Genomic DNA, 22,441 nt, shown 5'->3' on the forward strand with positions numbered 1-22,441 from the left:
CTGTGTGGCCAATAGCAAAGAGTGGACTATTGTCCTAAGGTGTGGCCGCCAGTAGTAAGACGTTGATGTGCTAAGATTGACAAGTGATGATGATAACGCATGTATGGTGTATGCGTTCGGCAGCAGTAATACTAGTAGCAAATGGTGCCGGGTATGGTCAAGAAGTGTGATGAATGATGAGGCTGACCTATATATATGGTGAGGGACTATTGGTCAACCAGTCTAAAGGCTATTGGCCATCATAGCAAAGACACCAAAACCTAAATAAAACTAATAAAAGCCTTTAAAATTTCCTTTTTAGGGCTGGACAAAAAGCTATTTTCACACAGCCTAATGCTTAGGCTTTATGCATAAGGTATCAGGCTTACAATTGTGGATAAGTTAGCAAGGCTTCTACGCATGCAACAATGCATGCATTAAGAGAGCAATATACATACTTTATGCATGTGTATATAGCCTACGCATAAAGCCTTTCTGTACAAGCTTTTTACACAGAAGCCTATGTAGAAAGCCTAAGGGTTAGGCTTTATGCAAAGCCTATGTAGAAAGCCTAAGGGTTAAGCTTTATGTATAAAGCCTAACCCTTAGGCTTTCTACATAAGCTTCTGTAAAAAGCTTGTGCATAAAGGCTTTATGCATAGGCTATATACACATGCATAAAGTATGTATATGGCTCTCTTTATGCATGCATTCTTGCATGCACAGAAGCCTTTTTATTCTTATGCACAGTCGTAAGCCTGATGAAGAACAAAATGTTGATTAAACATGATTGAGATAGTGGAGAGATGAGAAGAGAAAGATTGGTGTCAGGGTTTTTCTTGTATTTAATATTTTACAAAAAGTTTGTTGATGAATGTACATGGCTCAGGACCTTGACCTTTGGCCCTACATAACTTCTACTGACTTTCTAATATGCTAAAAATGATGAATCATCTTGATTATACTGAAAATGATGTGAAATGATTTTATAATATGTAGAAGGGTTGGTCAGCCAACAGATGCTATTGTTAGCCATCTTGGACATCAATATTCATGACTTTTGCCTGATCAATGTTGCGCTTCATGCACCTTGTTGTCCTTCAACCTATTCCATATCGTTTATGACCTAGGTCTCCATGATGGCTAGCGACTATACTACATTGGATGCCTGAGAAGGCTATTGATTGGGTTCCCAAGCCCTCCTTCATGGTGATGATGAAGATGCTAATGATTTGATGATGTACTGTTGATAGTCATAATGATGCTGCTAATGCTGATGATGTGATGGTGATGGCAATGACACCTATTAATATGTTATCCTAGCTACTAGATTAGTCAAGATTAAGATCATTCATGTAGTTTATTAGCCATAGCACATGCGTGCACATGACATTCGCTTCTACTAAACTTGTGATGATGGGGTGGACACTCTGTCATCCTTCCTCCTTGGAATGCTGACTTTGACCTTCTACTTTGTGTGACTTTGACTTTAACTGATATTTATGTCTAAACACCTTCACTCCTGATCTCCACTTCTAAGTCTTTCTGAAGAATTGAGCATCTGCTCCATTGCTATTCCCATGCCTGCTAACTCTTAGCATCATGGTGGGTCACCTTCTAGAAATGATCATGCCTATTTCTAGGCCTTTGTAACTGATCTAAGAGCTTAATAATGTACTAGTTCTACAAGCATACCCTCAGGGAATGCTTCCTCTAGCTTTGCCTATTTGTAGACCACTCCATCTGCTACCCTAGTACATCCTTTTTGTTGGAACTTTGCACCTTCCTTGGGACTAACTTAGTGACTAAGCCTAAATGCTCGCATACCAATCTTGCATGCACGGAAGCCTTGTTGTATTGATCCATAGCCTTAAGCCTCATTAAGAACAAGATACTGACTAAACATGATTAAGACAAGAGAGAGAGAAAAGAAGAAAGAGATTGGTGATATGGTTTTTCTTGTATTTAATATTGCGTAAAAGGTTATTGATGAATGTACATGGCTTGGCCCTTGGTCAGCCCCAAAGGGGTTGACCTATGGACCTACATAACTTCTATTGACTTTCTACAATGCCAAAAATGATCAAATGATTAACTTAATTTTTGAAAATGATGTCAAATGCTGAAAAATGATAAAATGATTGACTTAATTTTTGAAAATGATGTCAAGTGCTTTTATAATATGCTGAGGTGCTAGTCGAACAGCTTGGACATGAATATTAATTTCTTTTACCTGATAAATGTTGTGCTTCATGTATTGTTCTCCCAACCTTACTAACCTTCAACCTATTGCATAGCCACATGCTACCCATGTCTCTCCGACTATATAGGGTGAAGGCTTGAGAAGGTTGTCGGCCGCCGGCTGGGTTCCCAAGCCCTCCTTCATGGTGATGATGAAGATTCTTATGATCTAATGACATTGTTGATGTGTTGTGCTGATAATGATAATGATGCTACTAATGCTCATGATCTGATGTGGTGACAACACCTATATGTTGTCCTAGCTGCTAGATTAGTCAAGATTAAGGCTACTCATGCAGATGATTAGCGACCATGACACGAGCATGTGCACGTGACATGCATAGAGTATGTATATTGCTCTGCATGCTCTATGCATATTACTCATATACATAGAGCATGTATACTCTAGGTATACATAGGGCATAGAGCATACTATATTCTCCATGCTCTATCCGCTTATCTTTTCAGAGGAGAAACAACATCACTTCCCCACATACCCACTCTATTGACTAATCCTCCAACTGTTCATCAAACTCATTTTTCCTCCACTCTCGCCTAGTTCCCACACTTCTCCTCTTCAAACTTCTCTTCACACTACTACTCTTCAAACCCTTGCATGCACTTCTACTCTTCAAACCCCTACATATTTTTGATTTGCATGATCACTGTAGGAGTGGTAGAGGTGGGGGAGTCTTGCCTAGGAAAATGTTTTTAGGGCTATAAATGAGAGGACCTATTCACCTCCCTCCCATACACCTAAATCCAAAGGGCTACATATGCCACATTGTAAGGAGTGATGGTGGAGTTTTCATGGATAAGTCTTGTATGACATATAGTACGCACTTCAAACAACTTATGAACTCCACCTATAACTCTTTCTTTAAGAGGTGGGAACAACAATCCACTCGATACCTTTACTATGTCCATAGGTGCCTAGATGAGAGATTCCCCAACCCTATTGATGAGTAGTTCTTTGAGGATTAGCTTTAAATGAGGATGATGAATTTCCTCCAAAAGAAGAAATTGTGGATTCGGTGAAGGGCAAGGAACATTGTAAATGCAAAGAAGGCTATTTCCCCACCACCTTATATGGGTGCACAAGCGAGGACGACTGGAGAAAGTGCATCCAAGATGCAAGGAAGCAAAAACAACAAAAATCAGCATTAAACAATAAACTCACAAATAAAAAAGTTTAGCTCATCGTATTGGGAGCTAGGTGGGAAGGACCATTGAAAGGAGGACTTTGTAAGTCCTTGAATCCTTCAATTTATAATAGTTGTAATTACTTCTCGTGATGTTTATGTTTATTCTCTTTTTTTTTTCAAGAAATGATTGTTCGTTGTCACCCTATATGGCAAGAGGTGGATTATTGGTGCTACCATCAAAACAACGAGACTTGGAAATGGTTGCTTAAAGGTGGAGTCATCACTGAAGAGTAACTCAATGAAGCTATTAGTGGTTCTAGAGAGGATGTACTTCCTGACATGCTGATGAGGAAGGTGAAGATGATGACGAAAAATGGCCCATTCATGAATGAGGATCTTGATGGAACCCCAACTCCATAGGATTGGTGCTTATACACCTTATTATGTTCTTATCTTCTTGCTTTGTGTATAATAAGGCATTGCTCATTTTTGCTACCTGAGATGTACTTTTTCAATGATTAAGTAATAAAATCTATGTTATGGCTTGTGCAAAATAGTTGACTTTAATTTCTCTATACTTTGGCCTCAATCTTGTGAAAATCTGTTGTCTTTACTTTCACTTGCATACTTGCATATGAAAAAGTAAAAAAATAGGAGGCTCCCCTTGCATGCATTGTAGTTTTTTTAATGCAAAAGCAAGGGGAGCCCTCTTTTTTTACTTGTGCATATTTTGTCCGAATTTGATGCCTTTGCATTCACTTGCATATGTACAAGTAAAAAAATAGGTGACTCCCCTTGCATGCATTGTAGTTTTTATAGTGCAAGCAAGGGGAGTTCCCTATTTTTTTGTTACAAGTCTACCACAGCTACTACTGGCCTAGCTATAGGCAGACGCTTGTAGCTAAGCTAGTAGCCATTCAATGATTTCTGAAGCCTTCAAAAATAACACTGAGTTTCCTAGCTCCTCACATGGCTATACCTTCAAAGACCATATTAGGGAGTTTGGAAAAATCCCATTACTTTGGGAGTTTTCTTTTCAATCTATTTTTTGATGTATCTTGAGCATACCAATTCCAAAAATGTTGAAGAATGTGGATTTAGAACCTACTCTTCAAGATCTTTCCAATGATATCTCACATGAGGGGGTTTTAACAAAATCTTTAAAGGGTTCACCATGCCCCCACTTTTTTATCTTGGAAAATGGGAATTGGGATTTTCCCAACCTCCCTGATATGGTGTTTTCATTCTATTATAGTGTAATCTAGTCTTGTACACACTTTAAATGGCTTCACCAAAAGACAGCAATCATATTTGATTTAACTTTGACAAAAGTTAAGTATAGTTAAGCTATGCATTTACACAATTACCTTATACAAGAACAATATTGACTTGCTAAAATGTGACATCAAAGTATGCTAATAAGAGAGGAGAGAGAGAGAGAGAGAGATCCAATTTGTGTCTTAATATAAAGGTTTAAAGCTAACGTGATTATTCTTCTAGAGGTAATGAATCTTTGTCAAAATTTAAGTTCCTCTTCCTAGAGATTATGATCTATGGCAAACAGTGTAGCTCAAAAATAATGCTAAGCATGACATTAAAGTGTGTTGATTAATAAGAGACAATAGAGAGAAATGTATGCAATATATGTGTCTCAATATAAACATCTGTAACAAAATCTTGTCCATTTTATGGAAATGGTTGTAGCTAAATGAAGCTTTAATTTTTTAAAGAATGCTTTTGTGGAGGGAATGTTGAAACAAACACTCAAAGACTTCAAAACGACTTTGACATGTGTAATGTCTTGAAAATCAGCAAACACATTATATAAATAGTCATTGTGAGCATGCAAAAGTAATGGTGTGGATTGTTTTGATTATGAATGAGGAACCTTGTCAAAAATCTAGATTAGAATTTGAGGAGCTCAAGCTTATTGCATGAAAGTTATAGGACAACTCGTTGCACATATTCTACAAAGATATATAGAAGCCCTTAAGCCTTGAAATTTGGACCTTTGTCCTTACTAAAGACAAAGTCCAGCACCATGTTTTAGTAGACAAGGATGACATTTGATTGTGACATGGTTTTAGTATCGTCACTATCCACTATATATGTAGGAACACGTAATGCATATGCCTACATGTTGTGAGAAAAATAAAAGAATGAAGTTATTAAAAACCCTAATCTAAGAGAGAAGAAACTCAAATCCATGAGAGGTTAGAAAAAAACAAAGAAAGAGAACATTCTAAGGAGGATCAGATACTAAAACTCAAGAATCCATGAGAGGTTTAAAAAAACAAAGAAAAGGATAAAGTCATTCAAAACCCTAATCTGAGAGAGAAGAAACTCAAATCCACGAGAGGTTAGAAAAAACAAAGAAAGAGAACATTCTAAGGAGGATCAGATACTAAAACTTGAGAACATTCTAGGGAGGATCAGATACTAAAACTTGAGAATCCATGAAAAAACAACAAGTCTGACTAGCAAGATAATACTAAAAATGATAAGATACTTTTGCATTGATTAATGGCTCTTAAATAGCAAAAGAGATACAAGAATATTATCATGAAGTGACCCCTATATTTTATCCTTGGGATTCCCTCAATCAACTCCTAAATTCTCTCTCACTATTTTCCTAGAATATCTCCTAATTTTTCTTCATCATCCCATGTAATGCTAACATAATTGCTTACCTCATTTACATAGGGACACTTCATATAACTAATGATCATCGATTTTACCCTTAAGAAAGGTTCTTTGACTTTTTGAGGAGCTCGTGAGGTAAGAGACGATGGTGGTAATAAATATGAGGTGGAAGATGATGTGCCTGCTATCGTTGAGAGATGATAATTTGCCTAACCAAGTAACATGAATATCAATGAAAGCTCATTGCTTAGCTACATTCTAAGGGAAGGTGATGCTCACACTTAAAGAAAGAGTAGGCAATGGTAGGAACTCAATTAGGAGTTCATGAAGTAGAGGATGAAATTGGTGATGAATATGAGGTAAAAGATGTTGTGCATTATATAGACCTTCATTCTATGCAAGCCTATTTTTGTTTGGTAGTTTTTGTTTCCATGTTTGTAAACTTAAATTTTGAAACAGTTTTAGGTCTCCTAAACCCATTGGGTCTTCAGTGGATGTTTATATATATAAATATACATGCATACATACATATATATATGCATAATATATACACATAATATATATACATGCATGTTTATATGTGTGTGTACACATATATACACACATATATATGTGTGTGTATGCATATATACACATATATGTATATATGTATGTATATATATATATATGTATGTATGTATGTATGTATTTATGTGTATAAACAGCACACACATACACATGGAGCATACACTCGTACATCCATACACACTAACAAGCTACCACAAATATCTGGCCCTCCAACTATGTAAGGTTCATGAGCATAGAAGTGACTTATAAAAAAGGACAATTGAATGTGGGAAGATAGTAACCAAACACTCCTTTCTTTCTAAGGATTGGTTTGCATATATTGAGGGAGCCATACGACGCCATTGTAAATGAGTTCTCCATGTGAGGTAGTGCTCGAAAAAAAACCGTATTCTAGGGTATTTGTACTGGCCACATTAAGAAAAATTGGCTGAGACTTTTAGCCTTTATTTTAAGGAATGATTTTTATATATTTTCGTTTTTATCAAAACGGCATATAGTAGAGATTTAGGAAATAAAAACCGGATAGGATTAAGAGTTGTCCTTATTTTGATTGGTTTAAAAATAAGTTTTTTTTTCAAAGCACAGAAATTCTGAGGTCAACAAGCTAAGGCCCGCCGACCACAAGAGACATCGGTATCCTATAGGCGTAGTCTTCATGAAGGCCCAGTGTCTGGTAGGCTCGCGATACATGGAGCCACAGAGGAGATCACAAAGAGATAGCAACCACAAATCAGCCAGGCACATGAGCATCATCTCAACATGTTCTATGGACGCATGGAGGGTTCACTATCCATACCCTCAGAAGATAAGATCATTTATTGGCTTTATAACCATATTTCTGTGATCCCCAGTTAGCATGCAGCACTGATAGGGAAGCATTTTAGAACCCAATGGTTTGAATCTTTTCATGCATTAGCTCATTTCGAAGCCATTTAATAGATCATTTATTTTTTGTAATGCCATCAGGGGATGCTAGCATCTTCTATACAAACTGTATAAAGACTGTATTTTCTTGGTCTAATAGGCTAATTAGGCATTCCACCGAATCCCGATGATAATAAACCCACCCTCTGTGTGTGTGTGTGTGTGTGTGTGTGTGTGTGGGCGGGGTGGGGGGTGGTGTACCTTTTCTTTAATCTCGTCGAACTGCTCCAGAAGTAAATTCTCCTATAAAAAAATGGAATAGCATGGAAATTTCTCAGATGACAAAACAAAGACAGAATGTCCTGAGCAGAATACCAAATGAGAAAGAAATTAGGTCAAATAGATTGCACTTGCCTTCTTTGCACGAACACGTCCCAGGTTTTCATGGATTTGCTGCTCCAAGTGGATGAGATCTTTCAGGGACAGACGCTCTAGATCATCACCAATGAGATTTCTGCATGGGTTAGACCCAGTTACAGTTAAGGTTAATATAACCGATCATCCCGCAGTAACCTTTGCAACGTTTATGAGAGGGTACCTTTGCAACGTTTTCAACTTTTCAGTGTATTGAGCCAACCTATCTTTTTCCGTATTCTGCAGCAGCACAACACGCGGATCAGATGTGGCTTTTTGCCCTTACAATATAAGATTTTCCTGATCACTGACGATCGTTTTGTTGAACTCTAGGAAGAGTGAGCATCACGTTTTGTTCAATTGACGACGTCTGTGAGCTACGCTTTCAGCATGCCAGTTCTAAGATTCTTATAGTCAGAAAATTTACATATCAGGAAATCGACTCACATCTGAGGAATTATTATTGTCAGTAGACTCGGAATCTTCTCGGCACTTTACGTAGCGTTCCAGTATGCTTTGCATGCTGAAATGCAGAAAGTGCAGAAAAAAAATAAAAATTAGAGCACCACAAAAACATGATGAGATTTACAATGGCTGTACACTTTTTAACTTTCTCACAAAACAACCAAGTTTTTCATGCACAAAAGCAAGTATAAATGCTCCTCCATAGAAAGTAGTGTCTTCGTCCCAGAAGCCAGAGCACAGAGGCACGCGGTAACGCATGGAGTGGCACAAGGAGGCAGAGCAGAGGTGTAAGGTACCTTAGAAGTTAGGACACTGATGCGTGCAAAAATCAATGCAACAAAGTTATTGGGTGAATATGCAAGTGAACGGTTTGTGCGTGCATACTTATTTCCGAAATTTGTTAGAAATCGAGTTGTTTTTGGATCAAAGGAGTTCGCGGAAATGAAGGTACCGAATTCCCACGAACCATATATTTCATTTGTTCATGCTTATTCTACCCATAATCGTGAAGTGTATGTAGCCATCTATATGGTACTCTGAAATGTATCCAGCCATCTATGTTGTGTGTGGATGAAGGCTAATAATGAGCCAAGCCACCTTTTTCTTTCTTATGATCTTTTTTTCCTCGCACATCTATACATACTCTTATGAGTGAAAGTGTAAGTGATCTTATTATGTCACTTAACTTGTACTTCACTCATTCTCATCAATCTACATTGACTATTATGTTTCTCTCTATCGCTTCTTGCTTGCTGCATTTGTATGTGTGTATAAATAACCTTTGTCACTAGTCTAACAATTGGTATATCAGAATAGGTTCTCTTAGCCCTCACCTCCTCGTCTCATTATGTTCTTCTAATTTGCTATAGATTGAGTTATCTCCTCTTAGTTAGAGAAAGTATACCCTATAAAATGTTGCATATTAAGTGGTCGTTCTTTGACGAAGAAAGTATATATCAAAGGAGTTTCATGTATATATGGTTGAAAAATGAGCAAGACATCAACGCATGGTGCCTTATACACCTTAGCAAAATGGTATGGCTAAGAGAAAGAACATCTCTCATAGAGATAGTATGTTGCATGGTTAGAGACAATGATTTGCCTTATCTTTTTTGGTTGGAGGTAATTATGTGTGCCACTTATGTGCTAAACAAATGTCCCACCAAGGCCTTACAGATAATTACCCCTTATAAAGCTTGGAATATTTTTGGTTATCTTGATTACGCTCTTACGCCTGAGTAACAACGCAATGAGCTCGATGGTAAGACATTCAAAAAGTAAAGTGTATAGACTCCACCATTTGATCACAACGACGATTTTGGTGAGTGAAGATATTGTCTTTGTTCAAAACTTAGTTCATGATCAACAACAACGTGCTGCAAATCAACCCATATACCAATTGAAAATTAGTTAAACTTTCAGCCCAAACATAAGCCTATTGATGAGGCAATTGTGGATGATGCATGATGTAGTAGGAACCCAAGAGTATTCCAAAATGATTGGTGTAGACATTACTCGATAGAGAATTAGCTATTTCTTTGTCTAGCAGGACACATGTGGGTTCTCATCATGTATCTATTCTTTTGTGGATCGTGCTCTTGATACTAGTATATGCAATAAAAGAAAACTTGCTTTCTCTGAAAAAGTATAAAAAAATGATCATTAATGCAAGCCTTTCCAAGATGAGTATGACTCGTCCTAAAAAATGACACTTGGTATTTGACAGATTTACCTCATAGTAAAAAGACCATTGGTACAAAGTGGGTTAATAAGCTTAAATGTAAAGCTAATGGTAACATTATTAGGGTAAACATTATGATTCATGATGACATAGGATTAAATAGGAATTATTTGATAAATTTACCTTACAGTAAAAAGACCATTGGTACAAAGTGGGTTAATAAGCATAAACGTAAAGTTAATGGTAACGTTGTGACCGCTAGCTACTACATCTAAGTATGAAGCTTATTAATGTAAGCATTATGCTTATTAGTGTAAGCATTATCTTGATGATGCCATAGGATTAAATGGAAATTATTTGTGCTTTGAGGATTTGCTTACATCTTCATGTATACAGAAGTGTCTGCACCTCATCTTCGCACACTAAATGAATGCTTCTACATCTTTAGTCCATCTCCATAGAAGTACTCTTCCATAACTATACACATGGTTGCACAACAAGCCATCTTTAGCCCCTCTCCACAAGCTAGAGTTAATCCATATTCATCGAGCTAATCCACATTCATCGCACCAATAATGTGAGGGCAAAATTGTTAGCCATACAGGCCTTCAGGATGAAAGTTGTTCATGGAAACGAGGGTACTTCCATTACCCTAAACCAACACAAATCTATCCATCCTTACATTGCCTTGCACTTCAAAGAAAACTCTCCCCCTTACAACTTTTACTTCATAATTTTCATGATGATCCTCCCCTTCGTGTGATTTGTATTCTTTTGGGCTATGTATAGGATCAAAACAATTGTGGTTGGAAGCCTTCTACATGGCCTGGCCTGGCTAAAAATTACCATAAAGCACCCTTCGCTGTGCAGACTGTGGTGAAGGTCATAGAAACACCCACCTGCGCGCGAGGGACAACCACACCACGAGAAACCACATAAGAGCCGACTGAAGACAAGAGTGTGTACACCACTCACACAAAATGTGACTTGCATAGGATCATACCCGCAAAGAGAAACACACTCTAGCCAATAAGCCAAGGGAGCTTGTATGCGTGCAGCTTCTCCATGGCTTTACAAGCCATAAAACTAGCTCTCTCCTAGAGTTGCAGACTCTCAAACAGCACGATGACCAGCTCACCTTCGTCATCCATCCACTCTCTTGCTCCCTCTCTACTAGCGTTAACATGCGTCTTCTTCTTATACCAAATTCAACAAATAACGTGCTTCACCCTTTGTGGTTGTGCTTCTCATGCCAAAAAAACAAGCTCCTCCTCATCACGGAAATGAAAAAAACCAGTGAGAATATTCCTAAAAGAAAATACATTCAGAGTACGGAGTACAGACGGCCTCTGCTGCACAGATGGTCCGTACACCAGATCTATACTGGCTGTACAATCAGCTTTTAAAGCTATTACCCGTTCTCAATCTCTTGTATGACACTCCTACACGGATAGTTGTAATGTTATGTTATCATACTATACCTGTTGTATGACCTGGACCTATTTACAAGCTGCCCAATCTTCGAGTGCACAATGTTGGAGACAACATGTGTTGTCCTGCTATTAATCATTGTAGGGGTTCCAAAGTCAAAGGATAAGTATATAGTCAGCAGGTATAACTACATGTGAACACTTCTTATGAGTGTATTAGTGTGTGTTTTTGTGTGTGTGTAAGCAATGATATCATAGCTTTATGCCATGTGTCATTGAGTGAACTAGTCAATAGATAAGGTTTTATACTTATAAAAAGCATGTTCTTGGTGGAGGTTCAAGATATCTAATCAATCTCTTTGAGTCGTACAAACTTGGTTTCATTCTATCTCTAGCGTATCTCTTTTGCTTTTTTCTCTACATAGCACAAATCACATATGCCTTATTTCATTTACATTCAAACTTAGATCTGTTAACATTTTATGGAACATGATTTGCCATCACATATCTTATGTAACATGATTTGCCACTATTATCTTATGTTGGAATATCTACAAAAAGTGAAAGCGACTTTGATCGAAAAAAAACAGTGGCTCATCGACACCTAGAATGATGGCTGGAAAGAAATCCTAAGTTCATAGATGCTACTATACGATTTATAACCTTTGTTCAGAGTATAACTTTCTAAAGAAATCTAGATGGAATTATCACAGTTCTAAAGCCTTTGGTTCGTTGTTTACGCCTAATCAATCAAGAGAATTTTGTGATTGGTAAATTATATCAAAGATTACATGACATCAAGCAGTAACTCAATGTAAGCAAATATATACACCTATGCAAGGTGGGGCATTTGTTTTCGACCCATAGTTCCAACCTTATTAACAATCAAATAATTCATTGATAAAAGACTTTAAAACCCTCTACAAACAATTGTTGTGTGGTGATAAATGTGAAGAAGATTTGGAAGTGAAGTTGTTGAGTTATAATATGTTCTCATATCTAATTCACTAGAGGCACCTTAGTGCACTTCATCAATTTTTCTATGAACGGGAGATTACAAGGAATCTTTGTAAAATCAAGATAAAAAATAAATTCTTTTATTTATGATTATCAATACCTCAACTAAAGAGACACCTCAATTCACTTCATCAGTTTTTTCATGAAAGGGATCTTACACTGAATCCGAGATCAAAACTAAATTATTTTATTTATGATGATTAATATCTAAAATATTAAGAAGCTTCATTTCATATGTGTGGGTTGTTAGAATCCATGGTGGTTTAAGCAAGATGCTAATCACTAAGATTAATCATGGTGAATGAAGATGTGAAGTGATTAGGATTAAGCACATAAGATTAAGCAAGAGCTTAGCCTAATAGCAATGTAGAGAGTGGAAAAAGACTTATGAATATGCATTAGATGGAAGCCTATAAATAGATTTGGTACAAAATGGTTAAGAAGTGATTAAAAAATAATCACATCTACCTAATCCAAAGGTAGCATAAAAAAGAGCACCCCCATTGCCTAAAATGGAGTGTACCTAAGGTTCCCTTCGCAACAACCTATGGATGTCCTAGAAGTTTAGGCATGCCTACCCCCTATGTAGGTGCTAGCAAGTTGGTAAAAGTAGTAACAATATTGCTATACTTTTGAAGCCTAGCACTAAGGATCATAACAAATAGAAATAATTATTCCAAGAGAAAGGTAGTTGATAGGGCATATGCACCACTAAAGATAGAAAGAATTAACATAATATCAATTGGTTGCAACTTGGACGAAAACTTCACAATGTGAAATTTGCATGTCCGCTAATACAACATGAAGATATACCTATATGAATCCAAGAACATGCCCAAATTCACCTTAAAAGAAAGTGCAATTTATAACCTCATGTTAGTAGTCATCCACAAGAAAATAAACCATGAACTCCATCATGCATAGTATAGACTCTATAAACAATCTTCATTTTTTAATTGGCTATCTTGATTCCATACAAACAACCTAAAGAAAGGGTAAAAGCCAATTTGTGCCAATTAAAAATTTTTGTTATCTTATAGAAGTCAAAATTAAGGGTCAAAATGATGGAGTTTGGATAAGAGGTGTGAAGGAACGAGTCATGGAGATCCTCAAGATCCTTGCAATTATGGACTTCAAAATGATGGAGTTTGGATAAGAGGTGTGAAGGAATGAGTCATGGAGATCCTCAAGATCCTTACAATTATGGACTTCAAAATTTTCCTATTATTTAGGGATTGGGAGATACAAATACTCGAAATGAGGTAAAATTATTGTCAACTTACATGACGTCCCTCTATGCCAAGGTTCATCGTCGCTACTTTAGGGGTGTTATTTTTTGAATCCTTATACTATCTTAGGATTTGCATACTATCAAGAGGCATGAACAATCAACAAAATTAAATTTATGATTTGAATGGACATGTTTTTTTGAAACTATAAAAGCCTTTTTATATTTAAATTCTATTTTTTGAAGATTTATAATCATTATGATCCTTTATATTTCTGAACCTTTGAATAACATGTGTGATTTTAAATTTGGATTAAAAATTCTAAAATTAAAACTTTTATATTTAAATTTTACTTTTCTTTTAAATTATTGTAATTCTCTATATTTTTGAATCTTTTGAGTGTGAGATGCAATTGAGTCTTTTTAGTGTGATTGAGTCTCTTCTCCAACATGATTTGAAGGCTCTTTCGAGTTACAATTGAGGCTTTTTAAAGTCATGATTGAGAGCAACACTAAAAGAAGTCCTTAACGAATGTAAGATTTAAGGCTTTAAGGAGTCGGGTTGATTCTCTTTGGAGATGTACCAGATTTCCCTAGGCCTCTCCTCCCTACTTACCTTGATGCCCATTACCAACTTTGTGGAAACATTTGTCCCAATATCTAGTACAGTTCTTGAGGTGGAAGTAGTGATCCAATCATAAGGAATATGTCATCTCTCTTATCTGTCCTCCCTAATCCCCCTATGAATTCTATGATGGTGGAACAAGCTTATAGAGATGCACTATAAGAGCTTGATTGCACCCCACCTCAAAGGCCAATCCCTCAACTCACACTTAAGCACCTCAAGTGCTACCTACAACCCCAAATATAGCCAATAATTGTAAGAAGCTAGCCCCACCCCTCCATCTTAAGAAAAATGGGAGATCCTCTTTACTGACCTAGAAGTCAGGATCACTCTCTTCCAACAGTGTACTCCGTGCTCCCAAGATGGAGAGGATTTCATAAATCTAGTTAGTCAAAGAACTTCATTTGTCAATGTTTATGAGAAGGTCGCATCTAGTAGTGGTAAGAATCTACGCTATGTAGTTACACCAAGATCATAGTGATGGTGAGGTCCCGCTCCACTCACATCCTAGTAGTCCGGGGTGTGCTTCACCATACTAACAAATTTACATCATCAAATTCCTAGGGTAACAGATTTTTTGGAGAGTACCCAAATTCCTAGCATCATAGTGGATGGCAATTCAGGTGTGAATATCATGCAAAAAGTTACTAGATGCACACCTTTGGTAGTAGCAGATCAAATGGAGGTCGTGCCACTAAGCTTAGTACACTATGTACCCATCACTATTGTTGGTTTAACATTTTTTATTATTTTTATGGTTCTAGATTTGTTCCCCACCAAATTTTTTTATGATATGCTAAATCGATCAACCTTGGGTAGCAAGAGTAGTGAAAGCGGTCCATGATTGGGGTCAAGGCAATTTATTTTTGGTGGTATCCTAATGTACGATACTCCTACCATTAGAAAAACAAGTAAAAGAAGCAATTGAGTCTTTTTAGGGTGATTGAGTCTCTTCTCCAACATGATTTGAAGGCTCTTTGGAGTTACAATTGAGGCTTTTTAAAGTCATGATTGAGAGCAACACTAAAAGAAGTCCTTAAAGAATGCAAAATTTAAGGCTTTAAGGAGTTGTGGTCGATTCTCTTTGGAGATGTACTAGATTTCCCTAGGCCTCTCCTCCCTACTTACCTTGGTGCCAACTTTGGGGAAACCCAATATCTAGTACAGTTCTTGAGGTACCAGTAGTGATCCAATCATAAGGAATATATTATCTCTCTTATCTGTTCTCCAATCCCCCTATGAATTCTATGATGGTGGAACAAGCTTATAGAGATGCACTATAAGAGCTTGATTGCACCCCACCTCCGAGCCAATCCCTCAACTCACACTTAGGCACCTCAAATGCTACCTATACAACCCCAAATATAGCCAATAATTGTAAGAAGCTAGCCCCACCCCTCCATCTTTAGCAAAATGGGAGATCCTCTTTACTAACCTAGAAGTCAAGATTACTCTCTTGCAACAACTGTGTACTCCATGCCCCCAAGATGGAGAGGATTTCATATTCCAAATGTGTACTCCATGCCCCCAATATGGAGAGGATTTCATTAATCTAGTTAGTTTAAGAACTTCATTTGTCAAAGTCAATGTAGGTCACATCTAGTAGTGGTAAGAATCCAAGCTATGTAGTTACACCAAGATCATAGTGATGGTGAGGTCCCGCTCCACTCACATCCTAGTAGTCCGGGGTGTGCTTCACCACACTAACAAATTTACATCATCAAATTCCTAGGGTAATAGATTTGTTGGAGGGTACCCAAATTCCTAGCATCATAGTGGATGGCAGTTCAGGTCTGAATATCATGCAAAAAGTTACTAGATGCACACCTTTGGTAGTAGCCGATCAAATGGAGGTCGTGCCACTAAGCTTAGTACACTATGTACCCATCACTATTGTCGGTTTAACATTTTTTATTATTTTTATGGTTCTAGATTCCTTCACCACCAAAGTTTCTTATGACATGCTAAATCAATTGACCTTGGGCAAGAGCAGCAAAAGCGGTCCATGATTGGGATCAAGGCAATTTATTTTTGGTGGTATCCTTATGGTGCGATGCTCCTACCATTAGAAAAAGAAGTAGATGAAGCGACTAAGGGACCCGTAAAGATGCAGCACCCTCTTGGCCTTGTGAGAAGTTCCTATTAGTTGAGTTGGGAGATATCACCATTCATGCATGGGACCTACACCACAAGTGTGTGATTGCACAACCCCATAAATAGTGAGAGAAAATAGTTAAAGAGTAGTGCCAATAGTGAGATCATAGGTACCAAACATGGTACGGTTCTCTGCATGGCTACAAGTGTTACTACACGCATGGCTCTAGCCGAACGTATAGCTGCATACTATAAAAAAATAGATTCCCCCTCCTACTACTGTGACAACCCTATACCCAAAATATAATCTTGTTCTTCCTTGGCTACTCTTGATCTCCTTCCTTCCCTGCTCTTCCACAAAGATATTGGTGCTCTCTTCCATAAGCATGTGTAGATACAGAGTGTTAATGTATATTTTTTTTCACTTTCTAATTCGTAATAATTTGGAAATTTTGGATAATGTATGGTTTTGTCACAATGGTTTTACGTATTTTGTTTATAGTTTTATGCCTTTATTTTATGGTTTTATCCTTTTTTGTTCTCACTCACCATATAATCTTTTTAGTGAATCCCCACGCTTTAGCTAGCTCTCAAAAATTAAGAAGATGAAATGTGGGAATGGTTAAAATAATGAGGAGTGTTAATTGAGACGGTGAGGAAAAGGAAATTATGAGGTGACACAAGTCTATCTGCATGGTTTTAATTTCTTTGAAGCTTTATATGAAAGTGATGTAGTACTAGTTATGTATAACAATTTTCATTGTATGTAATGTAGGATGAGGATGAAGGTGGTGAAGATGTAGCACATGGTGGGCATGATGATGACATTAAGGAGGATGAAGACAATGAATATTAGTTTGTTTCCTAATTAGGACATTATAATAGGAGATACACCATGCTTCAAGATCATGTGTTAATTTTGGAAACACTTCATTTTGTAGAACGTTTTTGGGCTTATATGTATACGCTATTCATAAATTTTTGGGCTTACATATTTTTGTTATTTGTAAGGTGATAAATGACAGCTTGCCCTTTTTTACTCAATGTTCATCACTTTTTGTGCTTGTATACATAAATGTTTTTAATGTTCATTACATGTTTAACGAAATAAGGGAAAAATGGGAGAGAAACATGTCCCCTATTCTGGCCCTTTTTCTTTCTTGTGGTTTTCTACAATGCGAGTTTACATGGGGCTATAGCTGCATGGGGCTATAGCCGTGTGTACCCATATGGGGCTATAGCTGCATGGGGATATAGCCGTGTGTACTCATATGGGGCTATAGCCATGTGTATATGGGGCTATACCCTCCACTACAAGATGATACTCATTTCTTCAAGTTTAAGGAACCCTTTTTTGGAAAGGTTGACCTTTAATAAGCCTAATGGTGAACTCAATCCTTATGACTTGCATTCTTGGCTACATCAATTTTAGGCTCATTTTCTTTTTGCCCAGTAGAATAGATAAGGAAACATTAGTTTTGAAAAAGCTCACCTACCAAGCTAACAAGGGGTGTCACTGAAGGGTTGCATGATTGGTCTAGCATAGTATTGTAGAATAAGATGGGATCAGTTTGTTATAGACTTAAAACTATAATTTCTCTTATCGCACTAGTATTGTAGAATTGGATGTGATCAGTTTGTTACAGACTTGAAACTATAGTTTCTCTTATCGAACTAGTATTGTAGAATTGGATGTGATCAGTTTGTTACAGACTTGAAACTATAGTTTCTCTTATCGAACTAGTATTGTAGAATATGGATGGGATCATTTTCTCACAGACTTTAAACTATAGTTTCTCTTATTGCACTAGCATCAAAATTTGCAAGCCCCCCTCCACTTTTCCAACAAGGTCACTCACCTAGCCTTCTAGTTGAACAATTCTAATGTGGACAAGAAATGAAAATCCTTATATCAATGGCTAGACATGAAACTCCAATGGGATATGCAGATGTTTCAACCCAAAGACTTCCACTCATTAGTGCTTACATAGAGTGTTAAGCCCAAAGACTTCCACTCATTCTTGCTTACATAGAGTGTTGAGATGAAGTACAATGGCACGTAGCCCAATACTATTCAACCCCAAGTACCTAAGGCATCACATGCACTTGTTGAATGGAACACTCATGCTTGAGCTACATGTGTTTTTGCTCCAAAGAACAATTAGACATCATAGGTTACAAATGGCACCACCACATAGTAGTGATGATGATGTGGTGGTGGTGTTGTGGCATTGATGATGTGGGATTTGGTGTGTATAGGTGGTCGACAACAACATTATGGATTGACTACGAAAATTGGTACATGTATATATATGTGGGTAGCCAAAAATTATCATATTCATGTATTTTCTTTGATGTTCGACTTCGTATAGAATTTCTCTATATGTATATTTACCATGGATTCAACACTCACTAATTTTCTTCTTAGCAAGAAGGCATCCATGGACATGTAAAACGATGGCTAAAATGCAGACTATATCTACCCATCTCGATAGGATGGAGTTGGCATATTGAGCACCTAGTAATCCAGATTTGGAATCTACGAGGCATGTTCTTTCAGCAACAACAAGAACCTTCTATGGAAGAGGAATCCCACAGCCCCCAAGTCTCCACACTTTACCTCAAGCTTCACCCACTACTCCTACCATGGATTCTCTCATGACCATTGATGCATACCATTCAAGCCCTAAACCCATTCAACCTTATGAAGATTTAAAAGATGCACAATAGTGGAGTGACATGGAGACACAAAACTTGAAGGCTTTTGTTTAAGTCAATCATCAGCAAGATGAGGCTGCTCGATAGGCCAACAAGTGCCATCTCCAAGCTTAGGAGGCATGGGCCCTAGCCAAAAGGGTCTGCGATGTATAATGTATCAAGACATGCCTCTACCATGGAGAATCAAGAAGCGCCATCTCCAAGCTTAGGAGGCATGGGATCTAGCCTATAAGCCTTGTATAATGTAGCATGACATGCCTCTTGTGTATTGGAGCTAGTGTGCTCCAAACACAAGGGGGCCTAGCCCCAATTGACAAGAGAAAAAGCCTAGTTAAGGCATGATGGGAGGGAAACTGACCCTTGGTAGAGTTGCCTCAATACCAAAAATATCATTGCTTCTTTATCTACCATATTCTCGGACTACCCAGACAGCAATGTCATAAGAAGATGCAATCATCATCCACATGTATGTTTGCTTCTACACCTTTTGTAGTTACACCACTTGCCAACTCCCATAGTTGGCAACATTATTAACCAGGAGTTGGAAATTAGGCTTCCACCATAGCTCATCATAATGCTCAAATTTCAACACCTGCGTGAGCAAATCTTGAGATAACGACTTCGTGAAGACTTCGTGAAGACATCCATTGTACTGTCCCCTCTGTCGAATAGAACTCTAGCAAGATGTCATCTCAGCAATGATCTTTTCACCAACAAAGTGCCTCTGGATGACCATGGGTTCCTCTAGTGGAAGCCCAATCCTGCAATGCAACCTCTGCAGCCTAACCACCTCACAAGCAGCATCACAAGTAGCTCGGTACTCTGCCTCTGTCAGTGACAAGGCAAGATGACTTCCTCTTACTGCTCCGTAAAATTTCTCCTGGGCCTCTCAAGTAGATCTCCTCATGTTTGGATCTCCTTCCCAAACTGAGTTACTCCAATCATGGATTCGGACTCCATCAATCAATCCCCCTCCTGTGTAAAAGAGTCCATGATCCTGTGCATGCCGTAGAAATGACAGGAGGAAGCACCACTGTCTGGAATCCACTCCCGAGTATCCGTTACTACGGAGAATCCTCCAACCTCCTCCCTGCCTGAAGAAAATGAAACATCGGTGTCCATCATCTCCAGGTGCACAAAAGCCCGAGTTGAAAGATCCCCGCTCCCTCCACGCAACAGATTCGGGGGTGCTAGTAGCAAAAGTAGCACTTCTTACACGGGGCACGATCCCTCACTCAGGGCCTCGCCCACCACGAATATCTAGACAAGAGATTAATCCCTTGGTTCTTCAAAAACCAAACCCGAAAAAACTTTCCCCTACCGGAAAGCACGGGTGATTCCTCCAAGAAATTTGTACTCTAACGTAGTCAGGGTCATTACTGACCAAGCTGATCCGACCGAACCTGTGAGTCACTTGGTCAGATCAAGGAAGAAACTTGCACTTGGATCATAGAAACCAACGCTTTTTTTCCCATCGAGAGGCATAGTCGTTGATTCTTTTTTCCCATCGAGAGGCATAGTCGTTGATTCTTTTTCCATAGAACAATTACTATCCTGGATTTATTTCATCTATCGTACTATAACAGAATTGAGTGTCATTTTATGGATCCATCACTCCAGCCTAACCCCATCCAGTCCCATGGGTTAGCCAACCGCCCAACCACTATAGTGATGGGATCCAATTAGGAATTTTGTTAGGTTTTGTCCCGGGTACCAGGGAAAAGAGTTCCCACGCCTCCTAGCCAGATATTCATGCAAATTTAACGCCAGTCATACCACTTACACACCCTATATGAAATTACCTTTTTCATCAATTCAGCTATCATTAAAACAATCATTTAATGAAACCATAGTGTCACTGATCATAATCCTCCAAAATATCCGGTTGAATCCTAATTTCCAATCATTCCTTTATCGGTGTACCTATGGTATCATTGGCAACCAGAATGCTCACCACCTGTCCCTCAGGGGCCTTTTCGATAGTTCCTAGCTCATAGTACCTGACAATATATTCACTTATAAAAATCAAGATGGAATCTCTATTGAAGATCAGGAAGATCAACCAACAGATCCATATAAAAGAGCCATGGAAGACACTCTGACACACAACATGTTGTGTAGGCATATAAGGAATGGCATGGAGAAACTAGAAAGGTTCTATTGTTGAGGACCAGCTAGGTAAATCAACCAGATCCATGCCCGGTTGCAGAAAACAACTCTTACTTCTTGTTCCAATATCTTCCTTGACACACGTGTGGGTATCTTTGGTGACCCAGAGCCCGAGCACCGTATGGTCATCACCCTCTAGGATCCTTCGCAGGTCATCTAGTGCTTCAGTGATAGGCTACTTCCTTGGTCCCTCATCCACCGTACGGGAATCTCACCATTTAAATCAAACGGAGGCTAGTCCAAGACCTCGGCTGACCTTGCTATGCGAGACGTCCTCCGTTGACTCTCCAAAGTAAGCTGTTGCAACTTTATCTGTTAGGTCTTCATGACCTCATTCTCAAGATGGTCAAAATGCTTCCCCAACATTATTGACATAAAACAGTCATTTAAAAATAGGTCATAAATACAGTTTCCATAATAAACTCTCGTCTTAAAAAACAGGTCATAAATACAGTTTCTTAATGAACTCTCATCTTTCACCTTGTTCCACATCTGTCCACATTACTTAATCCATATGTACTCCTATTCTCATCCAATCACATCATTTTTTATCTCATCACATCTTTCCTCATTTATCCTCATCATATCTCATCCACTCGCATCATCTACCCATATTCACATCCCATCACATCTCATTCATTTACATCATATATCATTCATTCACATCTATCTCAATTTACATCACATTCATTTCACATCTCATCTCATTCATCCATCCACATCTTATCGCATCCATTTCACATGCTATTCCCATTTAGTAGCTTTTTCTAGTTTGATTCCGATAATGGGACTTTTTTCTAAATTTCTACCAATTGCTTGGTCTATTTAAAGGTTCCTTTTCTCAAATGACTATTTCTATATTCCTTCTCAATTCCTCAATTGAATTATATTCAATATTCCTCTTTTGAATAAAATAATTCATGGGATTTACAGAAATTAATTCTACCCATATTTCCACTTTTGATAAGTAATCATAAATTGAATTATACTAAAAATTCCTCTTCTTTCCATTTAATTTCTTGAATCTCAAATACCATGTAAATTTCTCTTTTTTGCATTTAATTATTTGCATTCCAATGTCATGGAAATTTCTCTTTTGTCATCAATATTTCTCATAATAAAATACCCATTGATTCAGTATGCTAGGAATTTCTCTTTTTC

At 37.8% G+C, this 22,441-nt stretch overlaps 1 protein-coding gene across 1 annotated transcript in view; it reads right to left on the reverse strand.

Annotated features, from left to right (window-relative positions):
• Positions 1-22,441, reverse strand: part of LOC147605888 (uncharacterized) — a 77,170-nt gene that overhangs the window by 32,427 nt on the left and 22,302 nt on the right. Inside the window, exons 4-8 of the mRNA XM_086792560.1 lie at positions 10,846-10,945; positions 8,301-8,376; positions 8,038-8,093; positions 7,854-7,953; positions 7,701-7,742 (exon numbers count right to left, since the gene is read on the reverse strand). Coding sequence (XP_086648686.1) covers positions 7,701-7,742; positions 7,854-7,953; positions 8,038-8,093; positions 8,301-8,376; positions 10,846-10,945 — 374 coding nt within the window. The remainder of the gene's footprint in view (positions 1-7,700; positions 7,743-7,853; positions 7,954-8,037; positions 8,094-8,300; positions 8,377-10,845; positions 10,946-22,441) is intronic.

Source organism: Cibotium barometz, chromosome 58 (assembly GCF_041138505.1).
Source record: "Cibotium barometz isolate CiBa-2024 chromosome 58, ASM4113850v1, whole genome shotgun sequence".
NCBI classification, from domain to species: Eukaryota; Viridiplantae; Streptophyta; class Polypodiopsida; order Cyatheales; family Cibotiaceae; genus Cibotium; species Cibotium barometz.